The 19,704-nt window shown below is 41.2% G+C and overlaps 1 protein-coding gene across 3 annotated transcripts in view; it reads left to right on the forward strand.

Moving 5' to 3' along the window:
• Positions 1–19,704, forward strand: part of LOC116837437 (histone-arginine methyltransferase CARM1-like) — a 125,879-nt gene that overhangs the window by 53,424 nt on the left and 52,751 nt on the right. For all 3 annotated transcript variants that reach the window (XM_032801798.1, XM_032801800.2, XM_032801797.2), the window contains 3 exons: positions 4,371–4,477; positions 4,682–4,786; positions 12,746–12,856. In XM_032801798.1, coding sequence (XP_032657689.1) covers positions 4,371–4,477; positions 4,682–4,786; positions 12,746–12,856 — 323 coding nt within the window. The remainder of the gene's footprint in view (positions 1–4,370; positions 4,478–4,681; positions 4,787–12,745; positions 12,857–19,704) is intronic.

Here is a 19,704-nt window from a genome sequence, read left to right on the forward strand (position 1 = left end):
TTTTGCTGGAATGGATCCATTGTTTCTTACCCAAAAATGGTGATCAAGATTCATATTTCTTTGTATAAAAATAGCTCAAATAGTTTCTGTAGCGTAAGCTGCTGAGGTACACACGGAAAATAGAGACAGGATTAAAAGCTTGCTGTAAGCTTGCTGGGAGTTAGAAGATGTAATGCAGCCGGTATTTTTTGTTCCTGAACCTTGAGTACCTTGTGTGATATTTGGATAACAGGATGGCAGTACAGTTCCACAATTACGGAAAGTTCTAGTAGCCAACTGCAGGGGTTTTTTAATCAATTTTGTATTTTTGAGGAGAGTGGAGAGGGACACAAGGCATGTTTGTCTCTTTCCTCATTTCTCCCCTTTGCATTCTTCAAGAGGCTCTTATATTCTTCCAGCATCCACCCAGGGCTTATGTAAAGGAAACTGATGGACTAAGGGCATTTGAAGCCAGTACTGAAAAAGACCAGACTTTTGTCTAAACACTTCATCTAGGACCACTATTCTTTCTTCTTTAACCCAACGTCTGTTCATTTTATAATTTGCCGGGATTGGACAATTACTGTTGCAATCATCTATCCAGATCCAGAGGAGAAAGTACGACAAGCAGATGAACATAGTTCTTTTTGTTCTTCCCACCACGCACATCCTCTGAGATCAAAGATGAGTTATAGTTAAGGTTCCTGTTCTCTGCAAAAGTGTTAACACAGGATAAACAATGTGTGTGTGAGAAAGGAAAGATTGTCCTTGGAGGGGAAAGGAAGGCAAAGCTATTGCACCAGCTCTCACCTTTCAAATAATTAGGAAGGAATGGAAGAGGCATAAGATACTGGCTGGTTTTGGAAAAGAATTTTTTCTCTGGCACAGGACTGTTTTCTGCTGTTATCTTCCCATGAAGCAAAGCAGTAGAGTGAAATGGGTTAGTTTCTGGCCCACCTCTAGACGCAGGGCAAGCAGCTGGGCCTCCCAAGATTCTGTTCATCCCATGGAGACTGAGTATCTTTTTAATGAGGTTTTTCAAATTTACTTTTTTTCTGTGCTGTGAGGGATGGAAAGGGACATGTCAGCGATACATCATGTAGTGGCAATGTTGATTCCAGATTGCTTGTAGGTTGCTCCAGGGCTGGATGTAGTCAGTCCAGGACCCTAGGCTCATATGGCAAGGCAGGTTCTCTCCCCACCCCAATCCTTTGGCCCTACTCACTGCCCATGGCCCCATCTTCACACAGATATATATGTCATACAACCCATTCCCAGGAGAGTATTTGTTTAATCAGCAGGAAAGTTGTAATCAAGGGGTTTACAAAGCTGTAAGAGGGTTGTGCAAGCATTGCACAGTGAGGGATTGCTCACCTCTGTGACCCAGCAAAGTCCACCAGGACACATCTGGGCTAGTGTTTTCCAGGCACATGGACTGATGATATAAATAGGGAACAGTGGCATTATGCTTTAATCTTTTTCCTCCCCCACTTAAGCTGGAAGCAACAAGAATGCTGCCCCAGATTTAAAGGGGAAGCCTGTGTATATTAAGAACTGTAACCTGCCTGCAACATCCAGTGGGGTGAGAAAACTGCTTGATCCAAATGCTGCCTAGTCTAATAAGGTTTAAGATTTAGACTTCATGCTTACTTTTTATTTTCTTTGGTAATTGTCTCTGATCTTTTGTGCGTACCACTTATAATCACTTAAAATCTCTCTTTCTGTAGTTTAATACATTTGTTTTATATTGTACCAAAAACAGTGTATTTTGGTTGAAGTGCTTGGGAAATCTAAGCTCAGTTTACAAAGGCTGCTGTGTGTCCTCTCCACACAGGCTTCTGACCAGGGCAAGACAGTATGTTCCGGGGGTGCAAGACTGGGGGCTTGAGAGAGTTGCTGGTGGCTTTCTCTGTGTGATTTGTAAGTGGCTTAGGGAGCATTCATGCAATATAGCTGAGTGTGAGGCTCCACATGCAGTTGTGCTGAGTGATAACAGCACCTGAGGGGTCACTAGCAAAGCATTGTGAGATGCAGCCCAGGCTGGAGCATTAAAAGGGCACAGTGGTACCCCAGTTCCAGGTTGTATCCCGGGGATCCCATCACGGAGCCCCACTTGTAGTGTCAGGTGGATGGGTCCTGTCCTTCCCAAAAAGATAGTGGTAGCAGTATGGGCTTTCTTGTCCCCTGCCTCACAGACATGGCAGCAGGGATCCACTGCCCCACCATGGTAGCAGCAAGTGTTCCTCCTCCCTCCCTCTGCACAATACTTACCTCCTCAGCCAAAGTGTACCTGGTTGGGTTGGGAGTGAGCCAGGCCTGCTGCACTCTCCCACTGCTATATGCACAGTCCCCTGTTGGGGTGATGTTGGCAGGGTCCGTCAGAGCAATGGGTTTTGAACTTAATACCCCTTAGTGTGTTATCTAGCCCTTAGGCGGAGACCTGTAAAGCCTTTGCAGTAGTTGGCCCTGGGTTGTCCCACAAGTTCAGTGGGTTGTTACATGATTTGGTTCAGACTTGCTTGAGGAATCATGCATGTGTTTGTCTTATTCATCAGTGCTAAGCCCTCTCACTGAAACAGAATATATGGCTGTAGGGAGGGTTGAGACTCTACTCAAGTTCACCTTTCCAGATTTTGTGACACTACCTATACAATGGCTGAAAGACCGGAGTAGCAGCAACAGAAAAGTAAGTAGCTTGCTAAATTTCTAATGAGTTCTGCATGCTGTTTGCCATACATTTTTACCAAACATTTAAAAATTTTACTTTCTGAGTCTGTCTTTGAAGTTCCTACTCAAACAGAACTCCCATTGACTAAAGTTTGCCTGAGCAAGGACAATAGGGTAGAACCCTTTATATGTATTTGATTCATTAGCTCTACTTTTTTTTCTTTTTGTGTTGTGTGTGTTTCTCCTTAGGAAAGCTCATGTCCAACTTGTTGAAGTTTTTATGGGCTGGGTTAGGAAAGCCAGCTACTGTCTCTCCTGTCTGTCTTTGCCTTATTTGTGGCATCTGTCCCCAGCAGAGAGGGACCAGTGCAACTTAAGTCCTGATTTGGGGAGCTCAAATATAGAAGAAAGGCTGGAGGAGGTGATTGTTTTCCTTGGTTACCATATTCTGAGATTTATTGTTGGTGGCTGATTAACTGCTGTTATGTTTTTATTTTCCAGATCTCTGGGTTTGAAGGGCTGCTACTCAAACAAGTTCCTACTTGACTAGAGCACTAAGTGACTTCTTCCTTGCGTATGTACTTTGTATTCCTCAGAAATAAATTATTTTTATTTGAAGACCTGTGAGTTTTGGAGTTCTCTCTCCCACATCCCCTTTCTCTTTTCTGGGGGGTCAGTAAGTTGTTAGAATTGCATGGTTTATTTAAAACTGTTCTGACTGCTCTTGTTTTAACTTTTATTTCAGGAGCCAGCCATGAACAGAGGAGGAAGACTTTCATGCTTGGTTTTATTACCATTTATGCAGAAACCTCTTTTCAGAGCTTTTTCTTTCCTAAATAAATTTTACTTTTATTGAATTTCTAGTATGTGTTGTCTTTTGTTCCCTGTGTGAAAAGTTTTGCTTCAGTTTTTTCAGTCAGATCCAAAAGCTGCTGAGCAATCTGGTTGTCTGCTTTTGGGCCTGCTTGAGTTTTCCTATCACATGTCCAATGTAAAAAATGTTCAGATCCACAGATGCCCAGTCTGTCGCCCGCTCCAGGGGTCATAGCTAGAATATTGGTAAGGTGCATGGTCCTCAGCAGCCTCTGGTTAGCGGTTTATTAGCCCATCCCTCTGCCCCGCAAATTTTTGTTCCTTAATCCTAGGATGGATCCCTCCTAGCACAAAGCCATTCCTCCCCCAATTATCCCTAGTGATCTCATTATTGGCCGAGGCTACTCTAGGTGGACGCTGAGCATTAACTCCCCTTTGCCCAGCTTGTCTGCAACACAAAGAAACTCCTCCAACAGAGTCAGCCATAACTCATGGCCACTTGAACAGGCCTGTCTGGGATTCTCCACAGGGCACCAGTGTCATGTCCACCCATGTGCTCAGTAATCAGTTCAGATACTGAGACCTTCCTCTTAAGGCTCCCCAAAGTTTAAGAAAAATAGAGAATTCCATACCATGTAATATAACCTAATAATTTAACACATGCATTACCAGCTCTGCCATCATCTTATGCTGTTTTGCATTAACATAACTTTTTCTTAATGTAAATAATCAACTGTAGCTGAGACTGTTGTGTCAGCTAATAAATAGTTAACTTTATAAGAGGCACCATTTCCCTTCACCACTCCAAACAAAATCTGTCACTGAGTTCTTGTTGTGAACATGCTGTTTTGCTCTCTGTGGGTTAGTAGCTTTCATATTTTGCTCCATTTCTCTTTTTTTTTCTTTTCTAGAGTACAGCACATTTTCAAATGCACTGAAGAGATGCCGGAATCAGAAGAAGGAAAACTCTGTTTTCAATCAGCGAACAGAAGAAGCATCTGCTGCTCAGTATTTTCAGGTAACAAAGTCATCTAATGCCAGTTTTGTGGAAGTAAATTATAGATGTTTCCCTATTTTTCTGACCTTAATCACCGGACCAGGTAGAAAGTTAGCTCAGGATTCTGCAGCAAAGGGTTAGGCCCTTGCTACTGTTAAATACAGGTAGTTTGGTAGAAGATGGGCTTTATCTTTTTCTATTTTTCCATTCCTCCTTTTCTTTTAGTTTTATGGCTGTCTGTCTCAACAACAGAATATGATGCAGGATTTTGTGAGGACGGCCACATATCACAGAGCTATCCTACAGAACCACATAGATTTTAAAGACAAGGTAAGCTCTGTTGGATCCAAACATAATCGTGTCCTGAAGAAAAACATTGAGCTCTCCCGTCTGATCTTTCCTAGAACTTTGTGCATCAGTGTTCTGATATGTAACACATATGTGCACAAAAATAGGTGTCAAGTATATGGATGCCTAGGCACTATGGTGGTGGGTCCATTACAGGTACCTTAGGATAGATGTACTTGAACCTAAACCCTGGATCCAAACATTAGATTGGAATTTCACAGCTGGCCCCTGCGGACTAACCAGAAACCCAAATCTGAACACTCCTCAAGTTTTTGGGCAAAGAAATCAGAAGCCGAACTTGGCACCGTAGGCCCACCTTTTTTATATATATATAGGGGGAGAGAGAGATAGGAATTGCGATAGTAGCGGTTCCATCTAGTCCAGTGTACTGTCTCTGACCGTGCCCAGATGTTTCACAAGAACGTGTGATAAAGTTTGCATTAGGTAGGTTTGGGGCAATCTACCTTCTTTTCCTCCCTCCCCCAAAAAAACTCAAAACAAAAAAGATTAGGTCTCCTCCTACTTGCTAATAGTTACGAGATTGGCTTAAATCATGACGCATGAGGTTGAATATCCTTTCCAAAATGTATATCATAGCATACCTGTGGATATTCATAGAATCATAGAACTGGAACAGACCTCGAGAGGTCATCTAGTCCAGTCCCCTGCACTCAAGGCAGGACTACGTAGTATCTAGACTGTCCCTGGCAGGTGTTTGTCCAACCTGCTCTAAAAAATCCCCAGTGATGGAGAGTCCACAACCTCGCTAGGCAATTTATTCCAGTGCTTAACCGTCATACCATATACATAGAATATCAGGGTTGGAAGGGACCTCAGGAGGTCATCTAGTCCAACCCCCTGCTCAAAGCAGGACCTATCCCCAATTTTTTGCCCTAGATCCCTAAATGGCGCCCTCAGAAATCGAACTCTCAAACCTGGGTTTAGCAGGCCACTGCTCAAACCACTGAGGTATACCTCCATTTTGTTAAATTTTGACCCCTAAAGACATCATCTTGTGGCAATGAGTTCCACAATTTGTTTACTTTTTCACAATTGTGTGAAAACAAATGTTTCCTTTTATCAGTTTTGAATTTGCCATCTTTTAGTTTAATTGAATATCCCTGCTACAAATTGGTAGAAGTCTTTATTGAGCAATCTACAGGGGGAATGTGCACTGCACCTCTAATGTCTTCCCCCAACTCCTGTTTTCTGTGTGCACTTATCTGCTTTCTAAGACAATATCAAAAAACAAGGCTGTCTTCAACTCATGGCCATCTAAAATTGACACTCCCTCAAAACAAGACTTTTGATACAATCTAAATTATTAAGCAAGACATTTCCCCTTCATAAAACTTAAGTCAAAATAAAGAAAATAGTTAAAATAATGTTACTTTTCACTTTTTTAAGTTTCTAATGTTCTAACTGGGTTTTTCTTCTTTTTATGTGTTTAGTAAAAGGTTAAGATACATTTTATGATGCCTGTTTGCATTGGGAATAGGCCAGTCATACCTGTATGCAAACCTCAAACCATACTTAACTGTTTAATTTCATAAAAGTAAAACAAAAGGATTTAAGACATCTTAATCCCTTTTATGTCTAAGACAACTCTCCCTCCCATCAACTCAACAATACCAGTGTGCTAGGAGCATGGGAGGGCTTGCCCAGTTTGCCTGGAACACCAATACCTGGCCCATACGAGTGTGAATGGTATTGGATTGTTGATTTGTTCTATCATCAACTGATTAATTTTCTTACCAGAACAGGTAGAAATCTTGTATTACAGGGTCTGTAACTAATAGAACAGCAGTAGATTGGGGACCCTCCTTGTCCTTTGGCTCTCTACCAATGAGAACCCCAATGAGTGTTTTTGTTTTTTTATAGTGAGAGGGTAGAAAATGAACAGCAGAACCCAATTGTGTGCATTTCTTTTACAGTGAGTTAAGGAGGAGGAAGTGTGTGGGCTGTGTATATTTTGTACCTGCTGGCCCCTTTAGTAGCTATTGCTGTTGTACAGCTGTTTGCATTCTCTCTTGGTGTATTTATTTTTCCAACTGTTGGAGCTGCCTTGGCCTCTTTTCAGCATACCTAATAGTAAAGCTGTTACGAACTTGATGCTGCTGGCCACCCACCTAGAGAATGATCTCCCTATTCCCCATTCTGTGAAATGAGACGTTTCAGAACAAATGTGGTAGAAAAATTGGATTGGATATTTTGTGAGAAAACGCTTTCCCACGAGAATGTGAGAACTCCAGTGCTGCTTAGGTTTGGGCTAATCAGGGCAGAAATACTGCACCTGTGTTTACTGTTAGAGCCAGAAAGCATAGAGGCATATGAAAGACTGAAATATAGAAGAAGGGTGATATGGGGGTGGGAGAGGGAGTAGGAAGAGGATAAAAGATCACAGTAATTTCCAGATCTTCAAAAAGAGGTTTGATTCAGCTGTTGCTTGTTTCCTAGCCAGTTTGGTCATTGCATTGATTTCACATTTCTGTCACTTTGCTCCTTTGATGTAAGGAAGTCAAATTACCTGGTGTGAAAGGCATTTATGGTGGAGAAGCAATCACCTTCACATTTCAATTATTTTTTGGGAAAAGTATCCTTGTGAAGGAATGAAGCAGTTGGTCTGAGTTGTAGTGGTAAAAACTGATTCTCAACCCCTTGATAATGTTCTTGGTGGTATGTTCAATACACATTGTGTTTGTAATAGGGTAACAGATGAGCTACTTCAGAACCAACTTTGGGAAGTGCTTGTACCAACCATTTGCGGTTTTAAGGAAGCCTAAAGAATATGATGACAATTTTTAAAAAGTAATGAATCCTTGATAATAAAGTTGGAAAACATTGCCTGGGTTGTCCTCTGCACTACTTAAAATTGTCCTCTTCTCTATAACGACCTTGTAAGTGTTGTCTCTACATTACTTTCACTAGTGTTGCCTCAAACTTTTTAATTATACATTTTTTTCTATTCTTGTCTGGTCTCCCTCACTATTTGGCATTAGGAAATTATTTCTAAGTCACTTTTGAAAATTTTACCCTGAAGTTCAAATGTTGAAGTGCCATTAACATGGCACCAAGTAAAGGTGTCTCCTTGTGGTATAACTAGAAGTAATGACCTAAAATGAAAAGTAAAATATTTTTAAATAGGTGGTAAGTGTAAAGTTAGAAATGATTTCCTAATTCTCTTTTGAAAAATGAGATTTAGATTCTCAAGTCACTTGGCAATTTTTGTGACTTTTAAAGTCACATTTTTCTTGTATTTTAAAAAGTCCCCTCCCCACCCTCCTTTCTTGTATGAAAGACTCACTCAAACAAAGGGGAGGTGACCTGATTCTACAGGGAAGCAGACTATATAAAAAGTGCTCTCAAAGGCACTCAGTAAATAGAGAAATTCATTTTCTCTTTCTGATCTTTCAGTCAGATAATAATTAGATGTTACAAGTAACAACAGTATGGTAGAAATAGTTAGACCGTATGGTGATTGATTTTTTTAAACTGATGGTGTCCCTTTCAGGAATAAGGCCCTTATTCTAGAGTCTTGCAACCCAACCCAACCCCGATCATTCCAGTCTACAAATGTTAGGTCCAGGTCAGGTGCAATAATAACTGGACTCCCTCAGGCACTCTCCCACTGCTGCTGGTGGGGCCGGAGTGGCAGTGGTTGCGTCCCCCACCCCTGCTGGCTGTCTTAACGCTTCTTATTTCACAGCACAGCAGAGGGCAGTGGCTGACGGGAATGCAGCATGCAACCGCTGCTGACCCCATGGGCAGGAGGCTATGGCAGTGCTGACTCAGGGATGGGAGGAAAGGTAGGGATCACATTGGGTCCTGGTCAGGCCTAAAAATTAGGCCTGAGCAGATCTCTGTTCTGCAAATGCTTAGGCATGTGTGTGTCTTTGCACATGTGAATAGTCCCACTAAATTCACATGTGGAAAATTTCTCACCTATGTGAGAGTTTGCAGGATCATGCCTCACTCTAATTAGATGGGTACAGCACAAATCCGCCCTGAAATGTTGATTTTTCACAATTATTTAAGTAGCCACTCATCTACTTCAGACTAGTTCTTGAAAAGCCCACAAATTACTACCTTTTGGGGCCTTTGAGCTGGTCCCTGTCTATTTACTTACTTACTTATACATAGATATAAATACATGAGTGCAAATACGTTTATAGAGTAAACACATTAACTGCCCGTCCTAAAGCTAGACCTTATATTAAGAATATTTGACTTCTTATTGGGAAAAAAAGAGTGCTATTGAAGAATGGGGAAAAAAAAAAAGCTGATTCCATTTATTGAAATTTCACAGTGCATTGTCTTAGTGACCACAGTGGATATGTCTACACAGCAACTAGATACCTGCAGCACACCTGTGCCAGCCAACTAGGGTTCATGGGGCTCAGGCTGTGGGGCTGTTGCATTGAAGTGTAGACTTCTGGGCTCAGGCTGGAGCATGAGCTGTAGGGCCCTGCGAGGTGGGGTGGACCTCCAAGCTTGAGCTGCAGCCCGAGCCGGGAATTCTACATTGTAATGAAACAGCCCCACAGCCCGAGCCCCACAAGCCTGAGTCAGCTGGCATGGCCAGCTCTGGGTTTTCTTTGCAGTGTAGACATACCCACTGGGGGCTGGGTTCTGATGCCATTACAGTGGATAGTGCCTGTCATGACATTGCTGGCTCTTTAAAGGGAGTCCAGGCCTAGGCTGCCTGTGAAGGGCTAATTTAATGAGCCCATCTAGGCAGTTAATTGGGTAATGAACACCTGGACCTGATAAAAGACTGTTAGGGCTTCCTTACAAGAGGTCCTCACAGAGAGAGGAACTTTCCTAAGGGAAGAAATGCTCCCAGGACTGAGAACCACAGGCCCCAAGGAGGAAGGGTGTGCAATCCCCGAGCCCAAGGGAAGAGATTTTAGTTCAAACTTATTTTGGATTTAATAAAGTAGACCCCCCTTCAGGGGAATCTTGTCTCTCATCCATTTGGACTGTGTGGAGTTCTTAAAAGGCCCTGAAAGAAGGGAAACCAAGGCAGGCATGCCTTCAGCACCACGTTATCTCAGCAGGGGGCACCTCTATGCCCTACAGCAGTACCTTACTCCACAAACTCAGATCGACCATTTGAGAAGTAGCGTGTTGCTGGATGTGAGGAAAGGGCTCAGAATCTGGCCCTAAGTAGAAAGCCGCACTTCTCCATTCCATTGGTGATGTTTAACCATAGCCATTGGTTCTTCCCTCTCCTCTCAACATATACAAAGAGGAAAGGTTATGATAAGCCGTGTTCCCCACAAAGTTTTGAGAAATCTTCTACCAACAAATCCTTCCATCGACCCTGTGGTTAAATAGAAACTAGTGCTTGATTGTCATTGGCTCCCTCCCCTTACCTTTTCTTTATTCCCCTTTACCCAATATTTACTGTAATTCGCTGTTTTGAAGTTAGCTCCTCCGGGCATGGAGGTGTGGTCTAATACCCACCAAAGCATGGAAACAAAACTGGCTTTGTGACAGCCTGTTGTCTGTGAAATAAAAAATGAGCTTAATAAAATCTTGCACAAGGAAAAGAATATAGTATTAGAGGCAATGTTTTGGCCCCAAGGCCTCATTTGAAGCTACGTAAAATAAAAGAAACAATGTTAGTTGCCTTAGTATTCCCTGTATCTGTGTAACAGAGATTCAGACTGGTTACAATATACACTGGCGGTTGGATTGCTTTCATTAGTACGTAGCCTAGGTTTCATATAAAGTATGTTGTTTTTTTAAGTGGAGCACGCTTTCAGCCATATCTGTGCACTTATGAATCTCTCTTTAACCATGAGATCTTGAGTGACTTGTAATTCCATTGCTACGCTCTTTATGCAGCTCAGTAGAGAGGGATTTGTGTGGACCTACTAGTGTTGGTAATAAAGCTAGCAGCAAAATGCAGGCTGTTTAGGCAACATCTATGGCACCAGCATTTGAAAAGAGAAAATACACTGAAAGAAACCCCCACTGCAGACTTGACTCCCATAAGGAATCTCATTGGAGGACTCCACAGGGCTACTTATGTGAGTAAAAGCAGCAGAGAATCCTGTGGCACCTTATAGACTAACAGACGTTTTGGAGCGTGAGCTTTCGTGGGTGAATACCCACTTCGTCAGACGCAGGTGGTGGAAATTTCCAGGGGCAGGTATATATATGCTAGCAAGCAAGCTAGAGATAACGAGGTTAGTTCAGTCAGGGAGGGTGAGGCCCTGTTCTAGCAGTCGAGTGTGAAAACAAGGGAGGAGAACTGGTTCTGTAATTGGACCATTCACAGTCTTTGTTGAGTCCAGACTGATAGTGTCAAATTTGCAAATGAACTGAAGCTCAGCAGTTTCTCTTTGAAGTCTGGTCCTGAAGTTTTTTTGCTGCAGGATAGCCCTAAGGTCTGCTTGTGTGGCCAGGGAGGTTGAAGTGCTCTCCTAAGGTTTTTGTATATTGCATTCCTGATATTGATTTGTGTCATTTATCCTTTCTCGTAGTGACTGTCAGTTTGCCGATGTACATAGCAGAGGGGGCATTGCTGGCATATGAATGGTATATACATTGGTGGACGTGCAGGAATAACGTGATGGTATGGCTGATCTGGTTAGGTCCTATGATGGTGTCATGGTGTAGATATGTGGGCAGAGTTGGCATAAGGTTTGTTGCATGGATTGGTTCCTGAGCTAGAGTTTACTATGGTACGTGTGCAGTGCTGGTGAGAATACGTTTCAGGTTGGCAGGTTGTCTGTGGGCAAGGATTGGCTCCACCCAAGATCGTGAAAGTGGGGATCATTGTCCAGGATGGGTTGTAGATCCCTGATGATGCGTTGGAGGGGTTTTAGCTGGGGGCTGTAAGTGATGGCCAGTGGAGTCCTGTTGGTTTCTTTCTTGGGTTTGTCTTGCAGTAGGAGGCTAACACGGCTACCCCTCTGATATGTGAGTAAAGTTATACATCTGCATAAGTGTTTTTCATTTAAAAAAAAACAACAAAAAAACAACAACAAAAAAAAGCTCAATCCTGCAGTGATATATTTGCTTAAAGTTAAATATGTGCATAAGTTTTTTCAGAATCAGGGCCTTCATTCGAAAACTACACCCAGCTACTTATGGTCCTAGTAGTATGTAAAAATTTTGCATGAAATACATACATATGTGTCTGTGTGCACGCGCATGTACATCTAATCTATCTAAATCTTAATCCTGTACCCACTGTCTGTATTCTTATATGTATATAATACACAGTTAAAGCTCAAACGTTTGTGTTTTATACACATGAATTATGTGCGTGTGAATAGGTCTCAAACAAAAATAGATCAGAATAAAATGTATAGTGAAGTGGGGTGTAGCCATTTCAATGGCTTTTTCAAATTTTCTGTCATTATGAGTATTTAAACTTGAACTTTTTTTAAAACAAAGGGAGAATCTCAAATCTCACTTGAGCTTCTTTAACATGTCCCAAGCTGTGGCCAGTACAATTTTTCAGTAACTCTTTCATGTCTTAGGTTATTTGAATCTCTCATAAACTCCCAGTCTCCCCTATGTGGATTCAACAATAATTGGTGTTATTACTGACTAACAGAACAAAGCAAATCTGAGGATGCCTAATCTCAGAGATAGAAACCCAGTAGAAGGTTCCAGTGAGATATATCCAAGACATGAAGCCAGAGGTGAAGTGTAACTCTCTATGGTACATGATAGTGACATCCTCACCCTCTGAAAAGTTGGAAACTAGAGCTGGAGTTTTGATTTCTTTTTAAATGTAAGCACCCAAAATAAAATTTATGATGATTGGCTTTTTAACACCGTTTTTCCGCCCAGTTTAAATATTTCTTTAGGATGTCATGCTTGGTCCTCTGGGACTTAGACACTCAAGAATGTAACAACAACTTTAAAAATAATCCACCTTCTAAACTTCTTTTTTTTTTTGGTGTGCCTTTTGTTTTCCAGGTGGTCCTAGACGTTGGCTGTGGATCAGGAATCCTTTCATTTTTTGCAGTGCAGGCTGGAGCGAGAAAAGTCTATGCAGTTGAAGCCAGTTCAGTGGCAAAATATGCCGAGGTAAGTGTTTTGTTCAACCAGGTGTTAAAACTGTAGGTAACTAGTGTACCACAAAGGCAGCAGATATCTAGGACCACATCTCACAGATGGCAATGCTGTAGATTTCTGTTTATAACATGACTAAGGATGTGTGGTGTTAGTGTTGATAATTTAAAAATATCTTTAAAGGTGTTCTAGTTGATGCAATGTAATACTGATAGTAATATAATAAATCATTTACTTTTCTTTTTAATAAGGTCACAAGTGCCCTTAAAATACCAATGATTAAATCTTTTCTCCCCCACAAAATTTGTTTTTGCCTTTCCCTTATTTTTGATGTTTCTGTGCAACTGGGTATTTTTTAATTTTTTTTTTTAAATTACACTGGTCTACAATTTTTGAGAAGTCGTCTGCTTCAGAGAGAAAATGTGGTATTTATTATGTATTTTGATGTGCTGAATTCAAATATGACAATTAAAACAACTGATTGGCTACTGTTTCTAAGATATTTAAGTTTTTACATTTTATGTCTATGTATATTGTGTAGATTGTAGAGTTTTAGTCATAAATTGTAAACCTAGGTCTTTTCATGTGTTTATGGTTGCTTTACATGATAATATTTCACCTGTCCTGTTTATGTAACACTTTAAAAATCAGCAAAAGGGTTATATAAATAAAATTTATTATGAAACAAAAGGCAAAAAACTATTATGTACATAGTTTAGTCCTATTCAGTGTCTACTCGGCGCTTCTTGGCTTGTCTCTTGTATTCATTAAATGGAGCATCTCTTGTCACTGTCCAGCAATAGTCTGCAAGCATTGATGGGCTCCATTTGCCCTGATAGCGTTTCTCCATTGTTGCAATGTCCTGGTGAAATCGCTCGCCGTGCTCGTCGCTCACTGCTCCGCAGTTCGGTGGAAAAAAATCTAGATGAGAGTGCAAAAAATGTATCTTTAGTGACATGTTGCAACCAAGGCTTTTGTATGCCTTGAGGAGGTTTTCCACCAACAACCTGTAGTTGTCTGCCTTGTTGTTTCCGAGAAAATTTATTGCCACTAACTGGAAGGCTTTCCATGCCGTCTTTTCCTTGCCAGGCAGTGCATGGTCAAATGCATCATCTCGAAGAAGTTCACGAATCTGAGGACCAACAAAGACACCTTCCTTTATCTTAGCTTCACTTAACCTTGGAAATTTTCCACGGAGGTACTTGAAAGCTGCTTGTGTTTTGTCAATGGCCTTGACAAAGTTCTTCATCAGACCCAGCTTGATGTGTAAGGGTGGTAACAAAATCTTCCTTGATTCAACAAGTGGTGGATGCTGAACACTTTTCCTCCCAGGCTCCAATGACTGTCGGAGTGGCCAATCTTTCTTGATGTAGTGGGAATCTCTTGCACGACTATCCCATTCGCAGAGAAAACAGCAGTACTTTGTGTATCCAGTCTGCAGACCAAGCAAGAGAGCAACAACCTTCAAATCGCCACAAAGCTGCCACTGATGTTGGTCATAGTTTATGAACCTCAAAAGTTGTTTCATGTTGTCATAGGTTTCCTTCATATGGACTGCATGACCAACTGGAATTGATGGCAAAACATTGCCATTATGCAGCAAAACAGCTTTAAGACTCGTCTTCGATGAATCAATGAACAGTCTCCACTCATCTGGATCGTGAACGATGTTGAGGGCTGCCATCACACCATCGATGTTGTTGCAGGCTACAAGATCACCTTCCATGAAGAAGAATGGGACAAGATCCTTTTGACGGTCACGGAACATGGAAACCCTAACATCACCTGCCAGGAGATTCCACTGCTGTAGTCTGGAGCCCAACAGCTAGACTAGAGCCAATCAACAATTTTAAGCATCATTTTCGTTCTCAGTGACCCAGAATTAGTAAAGTTTGACTACATTTATTTCAGAAGCATTTTGGCTGTAGAGCAGTGTTATTTTGGCAGTAGGTGCTCTGACTGTTGATTTAATTTCCAATCCGTAAGGCCTGGTCTGCACTGTAGAGGGGGAGGAAATCAATCTACGATGCACAACTTTAGCTATGAGAATAGTGTAGCTGAAGTCAACATATCTTAGATTGACTTACTTCACATCCTCGCGGGCGCAGGATCGATGTCCATCGCTCCTCCGTCAACTCTGCTTCCACCTCTCGCCCTGGTGGAGTTCTGGAGTCGACGGGGAGCGCGTTCGGGGATCGATGTATCGCGTCTAGATGAGATGCGATACATCGATCCCCAATAGTTCGATCACTACCTGCCATCCGGCGGGTAGTGCAGACATACCCTTAGTGTGGTTAGTCAGCTCTTTCCCTGGTCTTAGGAAATAATCACTTACTTTACTGAGCTATAATATTCGCCCTGTTTAGGTCAAGAGAGGGAAATAACTCCTAAAGTCATTGATTACTAAATAATGTAATTTTGTATGTCTTTCTGGTCCAGATATCTTATTTTTCTTTCAGTGAGATGTAATACTAATTTAAAGATGTTAGATGGACAGCACGCAGAAATGGCAGTCTTTTAAGCATAGACAAAGCAATTAAGGAGCTGCAGTGGAAGTTTTCCAATGCTTCCCTAACAATGTGACCCTATCTTGCTCTGCTGGATTTGAGATGGTAGCTCCTCCAGCAGAACCAATTCAGTCCTTGGGCTGTCTGCCAATTGTCAATCGTAATAATGGTTTTTGTGGTAAGGAAACCTGTCAACTGGGAATTAAGTATGTTTGGGTTTTAAAGGAAGAACATCTGCAGTATTAGACACTTAGTTTTTTTCCAAATATACATAGCTACAAACCTGTAGGTTTTTAACGTTTTCTTTTTGGCTCTGATACAGGGCTCCAAAGAGTCTCCCTGTTCGTTGTTTTATAAACGTGTATCAGTGAATGAATGTCTTATAGAAATGTTCTGGATTTAACAAAGGTAAATAGGTGATAGCTGTAGAATTGAGCTAGGAATCGAACAACATCACCTTCATATTTCCTGCTTATTTATGCTGTGGTTAAAAATGCTTGAATAGAGGCTACTCATTGTTTTTGTTCATTTGCTTATACATAAACAAGATATCGTATATATATTTTGTAGGTGGTAAGTATAGAAAAAGGTTGAGTGTAATCACTCGAAAGGATTGTGGAAAGACATGCAGAGCAGGCCCACTTTTTTTCTGGAAAATCTTTTCTGTCTTCAAATTTAGATTATGGAAGAACTCTCGCTGAGTTTTAACTTTGCTAATTAAAGTGAGAACTGTTTGTGATTTTTGTCATTTGCCAGAGACATCAAAAAACATCTGAAAAATTACATCCCGAAAAATTATGTATGACCAAGTTCTGACTTTGCTGGGGCTGCAAGGACAAGTTCAGTGGGGTTAAAATTGTGGTCCAGTCTCTTAATTTCATGGTAAATGGAAGTATTAACTAGCAGTGGTCAGGACAATGGGATACCCGATCTCTAATAAGAAAGAATAAAAGAGAACTCCAATGACCTGGGACACTGGAAATGAGATATGGAATGTTTTGCCTTTTGATCACAGGTTTGAATTTGGTCCAGGTCAGAAGTAAACAAAAGTCATTGTTATCAGTAGGTTAATCAATGTTTTACATGAAATGAGCTGATAGCCTGTGGAGAGGTAGATTATACATAAAGAAATGAATAGACACACACCTCTCACGGTTGTGATAGAGTTCATGCCACGTCTGCGTTCTATCAAGTTATCATAAGCCTAACTCCCAAATCTGGACCTTAGCGTCCAGAAATCTGGGTGCCTAGCATGAACCCTTCTAAGCTTAATTACCAGCTTAGCTTTGATCTTGCTGCCACCATCCAAAAATTCCAGGGTTTTGGCCCCCTCTGGTCTCCCCAAAACCTTCCCTGAGGGACCCCCAAGACTCAGAACCCTGAGTCGTACCCAAAGGAAAAACCCACTTCCCTTCCCCTCTGTCTCCCACCCAGACTTTCGTCTCTGGCAACCTGGGAGTACTGATGCAATCTCTTTACATCACAATACCAAGAAGCATGTCTCCTCTATTCCACAAAGAGACAAACCCCAAATACAAGAAACAGAAAAGATTCTATCTCTCCTCCCCCTCCCACCAATCCCTGGTGCTGCAAGTTTCACCCTCCGTAGATCTAACACAAAGAGAATTCCCTCCCTCGTTCCTAGCCTACCCAGAGAAAAAACTCAACAAGTCTTAAAAAGAAAACTTTATAATAAAAAGAAAGAAAAAGACATAAGAATAATAATCTCTGCATCAATTTGACAATACAGGGCTATTGCTTATAAAAAAATATGAATAAACAGTCTGATTCAAAAAGATATCCAATTTGAAACATTCAGCAAGCTACACACATGTAAATACAACCAAACAACATAAAAGCCTATATTTTTTTCTACCTGTACTTACAATTTGGAAACAGAAGATTAGAAATAGAAAGAACCTTCTCATAGCTGCGATACAGACAAAAGACTCAGACCCCAAAAATTCCCTCCCCTGACTTTGAAAAAATCCAGTTTCCTGATTGGTCCTCTGGTCAGGTGTTTGGTTCCCTTTGTTAACCCTTTACAGGTGAAAGAAACATTAACCCTTAGCTATCTATTTATGACACAAGTGCTATATAAATTTATGGTGCAGCCATTTTAGACTTGATTCTGACTTAGGTGGAATTGGTTGTGAATCTGAAGGTGGAAGGCAACTTGGGTGAACGCGATCATGAAATGATAGGCTTCCTGATTCTAAGGAAAGGACGGAGTGAGAGCAGCAGAATAAGGGGAATGGACCTTTTAAAAACAGACTTTAATAAGCTCAGAGAGTTAGTAGATAAGGTCCCTTAGAAAGAAAATCTAAGGGGGAGAAAGGAGTTCAGGAGAGCTAGCAGTTTCTCTGAGACAGCGTTAAAGGCACAATAGCAAACTATCCTGATGCAAAGGAATGATAAGAATAGTAAGAGAGCACTACGTTTTGCCTGAGGAGCAATTTGATTACCTGAAAATCAAAAAGGAATTTTACAGGTGGAAACATGGACAGATTGGTTAGAAGGAGTACAAAAGAACAGCACGAGTGTGTAGGGACAAAATCAGAACACGGGGGAATGAATACAAGCCAGAATAGGAAGAGAACAGGTTAAAGAATATTTAAATAAGTTAGATGTATTCAAGTCAGTAGGGCCTGATGAAATTCACCCTAGGAAACTAGCTGAAGGAATCTTGGAACTATTAATGATTATCTTTGAAAACGTATCACCCTAACTTCGCTACCTGAAAAGATACTGGAACAAATTATTTAACAATCAGTTTGTAAGCACCTAGAGGATGATAGGGTGATAAGTCATAGCCAACGTGATTTTGTCAAGACAAACTAGCCTAGTTTCCTTCTTTGACAAGGTTACTGGCCCAGTGGCAGGGGGGAAGCAATAGACATGATATATCTTGATTTTTAGTGAAGCTTTTGACAGTGTCCCACATGACATTGTCTTAAGCAAGCTAGGGAAATGTGATCTAGATGAAATTATTATAAGGTGGGTATGCAATTGATTGAATAACCGTACGCAAAGAATGGTTATCCATGGTTTACTGTCAAACTGGGAGACTGTATCTAGTGGGATCCTGCATGGGTCAGCCCTGGGTCTGGTTCTATTCTATATTTTGTTTAATTACTTGAATAATGGAGTGGAGAATGGGCTTATAAAATCTGTGGCTAAAACCAAGCTAGGAGGGGTTGCAAACACTTTGAAGGAAAAGATTAGAATTCCAAACAACTTTAATTTATCAAAGAATTGGTCTGAAATCAGCAAGATGAAATTCAGTAAAGGCATATGCAAAGTACTAACTTAGAAAGGAAAGATTAAACACACAACTACAAAATGGGAAATACAGTATCTGGCTAGGTGGTAGTACTATTGGAAAGGATCTGTGGGTTGTAATAGATCACAGATTGAGTATGAGCTAACAATGTGATGCAGTTGCAGAAAAGGCTAATTTTGTGAATGCCTTAAAAGGATTGTCATATATAAGATACAGAAGATAATTGTTCCTCTCTACTTAGCAGCGATGAGGCCCCAGTTGGGGAACCATGTCTAATTTTGGTGGCCCCATTTTAAGAAAGATGTGGACAAACTGGAGAGAGTCCAGATGAGAACAACAAAAATGATAAAAGATTTAGAAAATCTGACCTATGAGGAAAGGTTAAAAAAAATGGGTATGTTTTAGTCTTGAGAACAGAAGACTGAGTGAGGGACCTGATAAGTCATCAAATATGATAAGGGCTGTTATAAAGAGGATGATGATCAGTTGTTCTCTGTGTCCACCAAAGCTAGGTCAAGAAGTCATGGGCTTAATATGCAGCAAGGGAGAATTAAATAAGATATTAGGAAAAAATTTCTAATCGTAAGGGTGCTTATGTGCTGGAATAGGCTTCCAAGGGAGGTTATGGAATCCACGTAATTGGAGGTTTTTGAGAACAGATTAAACAAACACTTGTCTAGATATACTTGCTGCTATCTCAGTGTAGGGGAATTGACTTGATGACCTCTTGAGGTCCCTTTAAGCCCTACATTTCTATGATTGTCCCAGCCGCACTGGAAGAAAGACGAGGCAATGTATGAGGATTAATTAGACCACAACTTTATTCACTCAATGTGTATGATAGTACTCAACAATAAGTTGTATAATACAGGTCATGATTAAGGCTGAGAGTTTGTCATGGAGGTCACGGATTCCATGACTTTCCGTAATCTCTGTGACTTCTGCAGTGGCCAGTGTAGCTGGATCAGGGGCAGCTCAGGCAGCCCCTGCGCCAGGCGCACCGGGCACCATGCCCTTGTGCTCCCCCACAGCAGCAGAGTTTGGGTGTGGCAGGGGCAGAGGGATCGGACACG

The sequence above is a fragment of the Chelonoidis abingdonii genome, chromosome 6, assembly GCF_003597395.2.
Source record: "Chelonoidis abingdonii isolate Lonesome George chromosome 6, CheloAbing_2.0, whole genome shotgun sequence".
NCBI classification, from domain to species: Eukaryota; Metazoa; Chordata; order Testudines; family Testudinidae; genus Chelonoidis; species Chelonoidis abingdonii.